This window comes from Zerene cesonia, chromosome 25 (genome assembly GCF_012273895.1).
Source record: "Zerene cesonia ecotype Mississippi chromosome 25, Zerene_cesonia_1.1, whole genome shotgun sequence".
In the NCBI taxonomy this organism is placed as follows: Eukaryota; Metazoa; Arthropoda; class Insecta; order Lepidoptera; family Pieridae; genus Zerene; species Zerene cesonia.
The window spans coordinates 1,310,262-1,323,354 of NC_052126.1; the positions used below are offsets into that span (position 1 = coordinate 1,310,262).

Here is a 13,093-nt window from a genome sequence, read left to right on the forward strand (position 1 = left end):
GACAGATTCGAAATTCAAATGTAATATTTTTTTATAATTAAGTGTAACAGTATTTATGGCCAGACTAAGTATAACAATTGATGGTGTCTCTCGAAGGAGCAAACACTGAAGTGTTTAAGCATTTTTTAGGTGGGCAATGGAGCTGGTAGGTCGCCAGATTGTAAGCGCTACCACCGCCCATGGAGAGGTGTAAGTATGCAGACATTACACCTCTGCAAATGGATTGCCGTCTTAAAATTGGAAAGTAAATAAGAAAGGATATAAGGAAGGAGGATAGAGAGGAATAAAGAAAAGGACTGGGAAGGGAAAGAAAAAGGATATGGGGCTTTGGCTCACTCACCGAATAAAACACAGCAGTATGCTATTTCACGCCGGTTTTCTGTGGGGACGTCAAAACGTTATAAAATAATATTATATATAGATAATAATATTTGATCTAGGCCTTACAACCTGAAGACTATTGAATATTTTTAAAAATAGATTATTTTTAATAAAATAGTTTTTGTCAATAGAAAACATACAAAGAACTGTAAATAAAGCTAGATACACACGAAAGAGCCGCCAAAAGTTCGCTAAGTACTTACAAACAAAGCTTTCTTAAACTAAATAGTCTGCACCACCCTTAAAGACTAGAATTTGGCAAACTGCCATATTGGCCCAAAATAAACGTGAGATCAAGAGGAATGAATGAAGGAATGAATAACGAGAGTAACGACCTAGTGATTGGCTAATCCTATAGACTATGCGTCTAGCCTAATGGTCGCTTTAGATGGCATAAAAGCTATTGTCCAGAGAGGGGTTTGATGCGCATATAAAATAGAAGATAATTATTTCTTTACAATACAAAATGATAAATGCTATTTAATGAAATTTACCATATGACTAGCATACCACGCGTTGCTGTGGCTGAGTAAGTAATAATAAAAAATAATAAGATTATTGGGATAATTAATCGAAATAAAAACTATCCTGTATCTTAAGTTGGACCAAATTGCACATAAAATGCCAAATTTCATCAAAATCGCTTGAGTTGGTGAAGAGTTCATTGGGAACATACATCATGACACTGGATTTTTATATATTAAGATAAATGTCAATATGGAAAATAATTGAGAACATTTTTACTGGATTGGGATCTGAATTATATAATCACTAATATGATGAATAGAACATTTATTGTACTTTATATCTAATGAATAAAACAATAAAAACAATTGATATTAAAACAAAAGATTCCAGTTTATAACAAGTATGACCACATACATAGATAAAACACAAAGGAACTGTATTTTGAAGTGTTTTATTTTTCAATATTCGCTCGTTTGTGACTAAAAGAGATCTTAGTTTTCTGTTACGTATGTAACCTTAGCGGGGGAGGGATCATTCCAGATTTAAGAAGATTTAGTTTGCTGGTACTTATGTGTGATGGGCGGTGGTATAATGTTTATAGGCCTTAATGCTAATCTTTGGATTTAGTAGTAGTTCAGTACATATATGCGTACTTATAAATTTGTTTTAGTTGTTAACTACCGATCATTGTTATTTAAATTATTACTTTATCAACAAACTATAAAAGAGGCGAGGGTCTCATTTCGAATGTATTTTCTTGGGTTTACACATAAGAACTTTCAACCGGTTGAAGATTGGTGATCTTGGTGATTCTTTTTTATTTGAAAGCTGGTGCCTCCCGTGTGGTCCGATTTCATTTGGTCTAGTGCTGACAATGTGTAGGCGGGTTTTTGTTAAAAATAATTATTTATATGTGGCAATTTTAGGTATACCTAACGTCAAGACCGACCGCCTCCTTGGTACAGTGGTTAACACGTGAGCGTAGAACCGAGGGCTCCTGGGTTCGATTCCCGGTGGGGACGCACAAAAAAAAATGTCTCGGTCTGGCAGGACACAGAAGGCTGATCACCTACTTGTCCCTAAAAAGAAAATGGATCAGTGAAACGGATGTATATCATCTGCCCCATACCCCACTGGGGGACACGGGACTTCACTTACTTTAACGTCAAGACCGATTCTATTTTCGTGAATCCGCATAAAAAGTGATTACGCTCCAGATAAATGACCGTCTACGCTAACGGGAAAATAAACGAAGCGAATTTACTTCTAGTTTAGTTATTCGATAGGAATTAGGTCAGTCTCGCGTCAAGGAATACATCACATAAAATTGTCGTAAAATAGTTGCGTAACAACAGCATCCTGTGATTGATAAGTCTCGTTAAAATCCATTAGAGTTGGAGACTCTATTGCCGCTTTTTGAGACATGCGTATTGAGCGAATGTGACCTTTTGAGTTTAGTGTTAAGGTATATAATTAAAAAATGACTTCAAATGTGTAATGGGTTGTACTTTTAAAAAATATGCATCGATTTGCACACATATTTGACATAACTGTAGCCTAGGAGATTTTTATTATTGAATTGTTTATTGAAGCGAAACTTCTTTAGAATCGTTGTGATTTCAAACCTGATGAAACGGAAAAAACGACATGTAAGAGACACAAATACAAAAATGTCTAGAATGAAGCCGGCAAAGAATGAGACAGAAATATACATACTTTTATTCATTCTTTTGTCGATTTCCTGAAGTTTCACTTCTATCGTGTGTGAATCGCACACACCCCTTTTTATTTAAAAGACAATGTAAGACTACTGTACTACTGTATTACAATTAGATATGAAAAATTTTCACAATCGCATTAATGTTAGCATAATTAGATATTATTTTGTTCAATGCTAAACTTTATTTAGTAATAAGAATCAGACAGAAGAAACCAATTTATAGTCATTCATGGACGTATAATATATATTTTTTCCTGATTGTTTAGATTTTTAGTCTAACATTTCCGTTCTACTCTACTAGTATCTTATGTAATCTGATCGCAAAAATAAGACTTTTACATTTGCTATCCATATAAGTAATATTGAAAATGCGAAAATCTGTCTTTTACACTTTCACAGTTTGAACTATCCATTAAAAAGTACCTAAAGACCTAGTCTTATAAGCAGGTTCTTTTATTATCCATGGCTCAAATAATGTCACAGCCGGTAGTTGATAAAACGCTGCATTTATTCATCAAAACATAGCTAACATCGAAATAGTTCATTTAATGACAGAACTTTACGACGTGAAGCGTACCCAATGGACGATATAGGGACGGTATTGCGTAGAAACAATATTACAATTGTATAATTACTCGCGTGCATACATTAACGCCGATCGCATGTAATGCAATTCTTTGGACATTAGCCAAGTGTGTTTGGGAACGGTTCGTGTGATGAGATTACAGCGAGGATTGTCCAAAGTGATTTTTGGGTGATTTTATCTATATTATTATACTAGCTTTTCGCCCGCGGCTTCGACCGCGTAAAAATCGCTTATATCGCGCGACATGGTAAGGAGTATTTTCTTCGCATTAAAAGTATGTTTTGTTCTTTCCCACGTTTAGCCTTCATATCAAGTTTCATTAAAATCGGTTTGACAATAACGAACTTTCATACAAACTTTCATCCCCTCTTTCAACCCTTTCTACCCTTTTTTCGCAATAAAAAGTATCCTTTGTCCTTTCCCAAGTTCAGTTCTATCTTCACACCAAATTTTATCAAAATCGGTTCAGTGATTTGGGCGTGAAAGCGTAACAGACAGACAGACAGACAGAATTACTTCCGTATTTATAATATTAGGAAGGATTAGGAAGGATTAGGAAGGATAAGGATAAGTTTTTTTCTTTAAAATTAATGAAACGAATATTATTTTAAGTACACAATATGGTGCCACTATGAGCTAAATAATAATATACCATATATATATAATCTAATTCATCTTAATATAAAAAAAACGCAAAGGTAACTGATTGCCTGATCTATCAATGCAACTTCCTTTCAAAAATTACTTTCGTAAATTTTACCTCCAAGGGGATACATAGGGGATAGTATTTGGCATGCAGATAGCACTATGACATAAGAATCTACGTAGAAAGTTTTTGCGTTCTACCTACAAGGGGATAAATATAGGATGAAATCTATCTTATGTCTATAATCTATGTCTATGTCTAAATTTATTAAATACAACGCGGATGAATCTGCAGGCAACGGCCAGATCGTCTTATCAACCGCCATTCATTTGTTACTTATTCCACAACACAGAGTTAAGAACCTTATCCAAAATTGGCGCGGAAGCTGGTACTATTCTCGTTTTATGTTTGATTGAAACATTACTCACCGTCGTATTGCTGTACGCACGAAGTATCTTTGGATTTACTGAATGCTCATTGAATAAGCGAGAAAATGCGTAAATAGTATGGATTTAAAGGCTGCAGATGAGGAATTATCTAATCTTATACTTACTAGTATTGTCTAACATCGTGCTATTACCTATTAATAGATACAAAGATAGAACTATATGATATACATAGAACATCCATGAAATGTTCTAAAGAATGGCAAATTTTTTTTTTCGATAAGAGATCGGTCAACTAGCATCATAATAATACAAATGTTCATATATCATAGTTATTTGACCACTATTACCATTATTTGCTAACTAAAATGTCTGAAAAACATAAAACATCTGTATTTAAAGGGCTTAGTGTCCGTAGTATTAGCGTATCACCCGCTTGCGTTGCGTGAGTTTCTCCTCCTCTTCTCCTTGTTAGATTTACCATAATAGAACTTTACATGGTGGCCGGTCAGTTTTGTGGTTGCAATTTCAATGTACAATGCGGGTCGAGGCTGAAAGACTTTAAGCGGTTTCATATTGATTTTCAATGGAAAATGTGCAATTCAATTGAATCACATTGTAATAATTGATATTGCCCGTTATGTGGAGTTGTAGGGGAATGGAGACAATTTAAAATGTAGCATTAAATTGCAATAATTCCACAGTAATTTTGCGTATGTTTTTGTAGTCTTGTGTATTTTTAAGTAAAAGTGAAATATTTATTTTTTTTTATTTATGATGCTTATCCTAATGACTGGATTATTAGATTCATTTCAGTCTGTAGATATTCTTAAGATAATATGATAAATGACTATACAATAGTAACCCTTTATTTAAGAACTTTAATTTAGACCTTTGGTTATATAATGAAGAACGTAAGTAACGAAGAAGAAATAATAAGAAATTTTCGAATTATTTCCGTTTCTAATTACATTTATTTTGTCCTAGGTGAATGGAATCGTGCTTCACGGAAGATGTCACTTGAACGCGTCTGCCATCATAAAGGGTCTGATGGGACCAGTGTATAAGATCATCCTACTGAGGTAAACATCATCTAAGCTGTATTCATTATATCAAAAAAAAATATATATATCAAAGAGTTGTACTCACGCTACAGTACTTACGATAAGATCAATATTTAATCGAACATAAAATTGAGTGACTTTCTTTTTTTAGCCCAGAACTTCTACCAGGGAAAATCTCATCCGATTAGCCCATTTTTTTTTTGAAGATCATAGCAAATAAACCGATAAATAAATAGTTATTGTTTATTTTCTTAAGATATTATTAACGTAAATAATAATAGGTTTATACTTATAGTAGTATAAATATGTGTTTTAGTAAAACGTACTTTTAAATGTAAATTGTTTCCATTTCTCCTAATTTAAATAAAATGGATAAAGATCGAAAAGATAGAAGCATTGTACGATCATTATCAAAGTTTGGGATAGCTTCTTTGCATTATTCTATTTACATATATATTTGTTAAAACTGTTACTAGAAGCTTCTCGTATGTTCCAGACGCAAATCCGCTTTAGAAGATGTTGCTGTGAAACCCCTCACGCAATTCCCTACCGCCCTTGAAGAAGAGGTAAGTACTAAATATGTTTTTTGATATTATTATTCTCCTTTTCATATTACTAGGGTACCACCAGATGGATAATGCTTTAGAACGATTACGTTGGGACATAGGTTCAACACGTGACAACAACAGAGTAAAGAGAAAAGATCTTTAGTATTATTATTTTTAATTGAAGTTTTAGGCTGATTATTTCTGTTTTATATGATGACTGCAGTATTGCAATAATGACTAGGCTGCGGCTGGTGTCCCAAAATACATTAAAACTCTCTAAAAAGCATCTGCGTTTTGGATTACGTATGATTACTTGATATTGTATTGATATGACAAGATACAAAATTAGTTAATTCTGTTCTTAACTTTATGGTTAGGGTTCCTTTATAACTAACTGTACATGGTTAAGTGTGCTTGTAAGTATTTCTATGATTTATTATAGCCCAAACATTATAAATTACTTATATAGCATGCATAAATATGTACTTACTTAGTCACTTACTACAATATAAACTTGTTTTATTATAACATATTTATTGTACCAAAAATTAATTTCTGAAGATATGTTAAAAGCGTTTAAAACTTAATCTTTTACCATGAACCGTTTATTTTATTTTAAACGTGGTGCTATTTGAACCGTCGCATATTCGATCAAATTGATGCAATAAAAATCCAATTTGTATGTAATGTATGGAGCATTGACATCGATACCGTGCTACGAATCGTTGAAGAAATTCATACGTTTTATTTTACTCCACGCTTTGCTTTGTAGGAAGAAAAATAAAGCTTTGTTTTATCTAAATTAATTGCGATTGTTACCCAGAGACAACATATAATTATCATAATTTGTTGTTAACAATAAAATACAGTATATAATAAATAGAAATAATTTTATTCTATATATTATAAAGAATATACGCCTATACTGTACCGATTTCAACGAATTAAGAATAGGGTTAGGTGGGAAGATTGTCCACGTTATTCACCAACATGAAATAATCAAAATTATCACATACAAATCAATCCCATTAAGTTCAGCTATACTGAGGGGCCCAAGAAAAAAAAGACTAACAAAAATGCAAACTTGTATCATATAAAAGAATTAACCTCTCAAATTTTTAAAATTATTCGAAAATATAGTAAAAATTATTAGTAGAAATGACGGATTTAATAAAAAAAATATATATTGCTATTAGAATATTACAATAATCAAGTAACTTGTTGAACAAGTATTCCAACTTAATGTATGCTTACCTAAGCGTTTTTATGTAAAGAGGTGATTGCTTACTTGTCACGTGAACTTGATAAATGGATATGGGCGTAATTTGCTGACGCTGCAATATGTACTTTCCTTGTAATGTTGGTATGTCAGTTATAATAAAAAGTTTGTCTTACATATATTTTGAAAGTTTACAATATATAAAGCCGATGTTTCCCTAGCTAGATTGCTGGGCAACCTGTATTTACGAGAACCAGCTTGATTCTAAAGTCAATCACAATTTAACAAGTATTATTATTTGAAATTATAATTGAATATAATAGAGAAGAAAAAAAAATAAATATCTAACTGAGTTGCCTGTAAGTGGAGGGGTTTGACTGTGTATGTGCGTGAGTGAATGCGTGTGTGTGTGTGTGTGTGTGTGTGTGTGTGTGTGTGTGTGTGTGTGTGTATTATGAATTGTAGCAGGGATTAATTGACGTTTTCACAAAAAAGCAACACTTTAAGGTTGTTTTACTTAAAATATTGATAAATTAATATAAAAAAAACTCCAAGTAAAACGAAAACATAATAGCTCTTTTTGACGTGACAACGTCTTAAATTAGGTTGCGGCTCGGAGGCACTTATGAAAAAGTGTAACGCCCGGTAACGTTACGATGAGTCACCGAACTATGATCGGTCCCCCGCGCGCGCAGCACTAGAGAATTAGGCGCATTGAATCGGCGCGTGCTTGTGTCTCTGTCTCTGTCTTTTTTGTAAACAAATAATATTTTCTATAGTTAAAATTTGTGCAATTCTTATTTTCATTCAATTCCTTGTTCCTATTGTGCAATTTAATAATATTCATATCAATAAATATTCTACCGAGAAAAAGACGTTGTCACGTAAAATCTTCGCCCGTAAAACCGACTTTACAGGCAACCATTTTTTGCCTATAAATATAGTTGCTATTTTGGACAATGGTTAACCCATAAGCAAACAAAAAAACGAAGAACAAATGTGATCTCTGGGAGGTTCGATTCCCAGTGAAGACTAACAAAACATCTGAGATGATCGCGTACCTGTAGGTACATGAAATGTATCTGCCCCATACCCCACAATAATACATGTGACTCCAATTCATATTGCTTAGATAAACAGGAAGACTTCTCTATGTATCTTATATGATCTATATATGATTATATCTTATAGCAGGTACTTCGATATAATATGTGCTGAATAGAATAAAAAAAATATCTGACCACAACAGTGGAAATATTACATAACAATAACTTTAATAATATTAAAACGTTACTTTGCCTTAGTCCCATGAATACCCATCAATACCAACAAACCCATAATTCCAGTAGCCTTCTTATCCTGGTAGCAAATATATAAATCATTGTTTTAACTAACTTTGGTTTGATTTTTGCTTATACCGAAAAGAATTGATTTCTTCTGTAATACCAAATTACTTTAAATGATTCATAAATATAACATACTAGCAGCGCCCCGCGGTTTCACCCGCTCAAGTCTGTATCCCGTAGGAATATCGGGATAAAAACTTGCTTATGTGTTATTCCAGTTGTCCAGCTATCTACGTACCAAATTTCATTGTAATCGTTTCAGTAGTTTTTGCGTGAATGAGTAACTAACATGCACACATCCTTTAAACTTTCGCATTTATAATATATTAAGATAGTGAGTAATAATTAAAATATAGTAGTTAACATTAAATCGGACTTTTCTGCTATCATTAAAAAAGCGGAATATTTTTAGGAATGTATGTATGTTTGTTAAACTTTTATGCAAAATCAGCTGATGAATCTGCATGAAATTTGATGCAGAGAGATTTTTGTCTGGATTACCATATAACTATATTTAAGACTATAGTTTAGCCGGATACCACGCTAGTGAAGCCGCAGGTTTCAGCTAATAGCTAATAATTATTTAATACAGTAAAGGATCGTGATTTAAGAAAATCCGTTTAAAGCGTATGATCTCTAGTATTTATATTATAATTTATTGTTCGCTTAAATCGCTGACCTTGTCGTTACTATCTCTTTCACGCCACCAAACATAACTATCTCCCATCCCTTTCACACCGACACTATTAAGCTATGTTGATTTCCGTAGTGTTTTCCTACGACAATAAATTAAACGAGTTTAAACTTTAATCCGCCGCTATAGCGTTTTTATTCATACGGCGGAGACATTTTAGTGTTTATCTTGCGTTGGGCATGAAAAACGTAACACATGACACGTTTTAATTACGCGGAAACCGTACTTGTGCGAATGTGTTAAGTTATAAAATCGCTTGCGTTGTGCTATTGATATGTGCATTATGTTAAGTCAAATCTGTTTGTTATCTTACACTTTTAGCAATGTCATACAAATGTATGTACTTAGTTTCGAGACGCGGCGATACTGGGGTGTACGTATTTAACGAAATTAAGTTATTTTATGGTGTTCTAGTGAATATTATATATGAGTGTTTATGTTGCTATGTTGATAGTGCCTTTGTTTGTATATTTGTGATATTTGAAGTGTTTTATTAGCTATAATTACGTGCACAGGTAATATTTAAACAGCGGCCGGTTAGATTGTGAATTTGACCGACTTTTAAAAAAGAGGATATTGACATTGTGTATCATAATTTGTGGTTTCGGCGTGGTAATAAGTATGGTATAAATGGGGTCTAGAGAACCGGTTGGCGGTGTCTATAAATAGATAAGCGTTAATTATTTATGTACAAGAGTATTTTCGAATTACACATTTAATTTAAAAATAGCCATTTTATAAAAATGTTCACCGGTTCCGAGACCTGTTTCAAAATTTTCCTGTTTTGATTCGTAACTATGTAGACTATGTAGACTATACTAAGGTTACTTAAACTTTTTTTAATCGTAATTCATTCGTTTATATTCGGTTTAAATACATTTTCAAATGTATTTGAAGTGATTCAAATTCTGGTATATGCGTATTTATAACAAGAGCAATAATGGATTTTAATTTTTCATTTTAATGCAATTTTTTCTCCATACTTAATGATGATAATGTTAAGTCCTTTGGCAAGAGTTATATGAATCTTCTTGTTTTTAATTTAACCGCTATCTATGTACGAATATGTAATTTAATTCAAATCTTTTTATTCGTCTAGACTATATAGCGTAAGAATAACAAACATATATCATTCTATTAATGTCATAGTCGGTAAAGGTGCTGGTGATTCGCCAGTATTGCCCATGATCATTTGCAGAGACCTTATGCTTCTGTAAATGAATTGCCGATTTTAAATTGTGATGTGATTGAAAAGAGGATTGATAAGAGGAATAAAAAAGGACTGGGAAGGGATAGGAATAGGATACGGGCCTCCCAGGCACTGTACAGAAAGGGTAGCATTCGCATGCTAGCATTTCACTCTGATCTTCTGTGGGGGTGTCGTTCCTTCGAGCTGGCCCAATTCGTGCTGAAGCATACTCATGTATCTGCGTCACAGAATGTCACGGTCCTGTCCTTTTTTAATGATTTCATGCTACACAGACTCCATATCATGTATCACTTAAATTATTATTATCTTTATGTTTAACTTTTACCTAACATTATTTTTACTGTGTGGCATTTGTTAAAATAAACGTATTTTCTTTCTTTCTCATGTGACGACGTACACTATTAACATTAAAATAGAAATAAGAAAGGGTAATTTACTGTTTAGATTAAAAAGCGCCTAAGCTAAAAGGGATGAATAAAAACTCTACCATGTTTATTTTATCATGTTCGATTGTATTTGGCTTTGAATACTTATAAGCGTAATGACCACTATTTAGTTAAAAAGTTAATCGATTTTTATGCGTATTTGGTAAATAAAATATTCACCGGATTAACAAAACCAAACCAAACGTCACATTTTCAGTCGTTTACAAGATTCTAGACGTAGTTGCAATTTACTGCTACTAATCCTATCCTACTAATATTATAAATGCGAAAGTTTGTAAGGATATGCGGCGTGTGTGTTTGTTACTCTTTCGCGCAAAAACAACTGAACTGATTGCAATAAAATTTGGTACGTAGACAGCTGGACAACTGAAATAACATATAGGCAACTTTTTATCCCGATATTCCTACCTGATACGGACTTACGCGGGTGAAACTGCGGGGCGCAGCTAGTTATTTATAATCTATGCCCTAAGGTCGAATGAAGATCCGCAAACTTAAATAATCGTAAATATTTCACTTTAATTAGCCGCTAATTGGGTGATTCATGTGAACCTAACGTTGTTGTTAGATTATTTTCAATTCTATAGATATCAACATCTTATTGACCGGTTTTTGTACTCACTCAAAGAGGTTACATTAAAAATCTAAATATTTATTCGATACTAGCGGTTGAGCAAGTTGAGGTGGCGCTGGGCTGGGCACATAGCCCGAAGAACCTTCAACAATATGGACGGACGACCTGATTAAAGTGGTAGGGAGCCGCTGGACTCAGGCCGCTGGTGATAGGTCGTTCTGGACATCCTTGGTGGAGGCCTATGTCCAACAGTGGACGTCCTAAAAGGCTGAAACGACGACTAGCGGTTGCTTCCGGCTTCACCCGTGATACGGTTTCTCTCCATTAGAACCTCCCTCGTGCCTTAACGAAAATATAAAAACAAAATTTACCAAATTGGTCGAGCCGTTCTCGAGTTTTACGCTTAGCAACATATTTGGTGATTCATTTTATACGTACTTAAATAGATTATTTGTAATGAAAATTTTCCGTAAGATACTCGTACAATGAATGATAAATTATTTATTAATTGCTTCTCAAATCTGTTCCTTCCATTTATTCAAAAATCTTTTTGTGTCTTAATTTTCAAATAATCGTTCGAAGTATCTGTCTTTGTATAAATCTTTTCGTTGTGTTTTTATTTTAGAAATATTCGTTATATTTTAAATGGATACAGATTTCATAAGCGTACGTCAAAAGTTCCATTAGACTTAAATGAATTGTTCACATGGTAATGAACACTGATAATAATTAATAAAGGTCAGTGACCTCAAAATGTTGCCTTTTAGTCTGTCTGGTTTCAGTAACACCTAGCTGTTAGATAAGCAGTAACTGTTTGCAGATTGAACTTCAAATTAGATGGAAGACTTAATTCATATAATTGTTATAGGAAATATTTTTAGAATTTTTTAATATATTTTTTTATATTGGTCCATCCCTTCTTCGCCCGTGATACATATAATAAATAAATATAACACATAGCATTCGAGAATCACGTAAAAAGCTTATGGTGTTAAAAGTTTTTGTATCGGTCCAATAATTCTTGAGATTAAATTCAAAACGTATATTAGCTCCAATATTTGTGGTTTTTAAGTATTTAAAGATCATTATATTGCTTCATGTTTTATACGAATAATTTAAAATTATATGAATTTTAGATTTCAAGAATATACACAAACAATTAGCATTATAATTAGTACTTTTAGAGTTATTATTATATTATTCATATATCGTTTGTCAACCAAATCATCATCTTTTTAATTATTTGTTTTATTCAATGTGCAACACCCATATGACAATGCACCTACGCTAACAGTACAATCGGCTACTTATCGCTATATTATTACAATCAAGTACATACAATAAAAAACCCGCTTCTATGTCGGTACCATATCATAACACTACCCGCACTTAGTAACTCGAGCTGATCAAACAAAATTATCTCGCAGTGTCGCTTTTACCGCCGTCAATATAATACGTCATTGTTGAGGGCTTTTAAAATCTTTGTAATAGTGTCCATGTGGAACTGCTCATTTATCTTGTGGAATATTTTATGTTAGAGCGGGCAATTAAGCTGGTTGTTTGCCTAAACAAGCAAGTACTGCCCATGAACATTTGTAGAATTGGATACTCTAAAAATGGGTTGCCCTCTTATACAGGATAAGGGATAGAATTGACGATGGAATTAAAAAAAATACTGGGAAGGGTGCGATATACGGACATGGGCTCGCATATCCACTCATCGAACGAAAAACAACTCGAACCTTCTCGAATCTCGAATTTCGAATGTTATTAACTTCACGTCGGTCTTTTTTTTGTTTTTTTTT

The 13,093-nt window shown here is 33.1% G+C and overlaps 1 protein-coding gene across 1 annotated transcript in view; it reads left to right on the top strand.

The window, feature by feature from the left end:
• The window catches only part of LOC119836666, a 121,244-nt gene that overhangs the window by 94,122 nt on the left and 14,029 nt on the right, over positions 1 to 13,093 (top strand). Inside the window, exons 26-27 of the mRNA XM_038362059.1 lie at positions 5,175 to 5,269; positions 5,748 to 5,817. Of these exons, the coding sequence (XP_038217987.1) occupies positions 5,175 to 5,269; positions 5,748 to 5,817 (165 nt within the window). The remainder of the gene's footprint in view (positions 1 to 5,174; positions 5,270 to 5,747; positions 5,818 to 13,093) is intronic.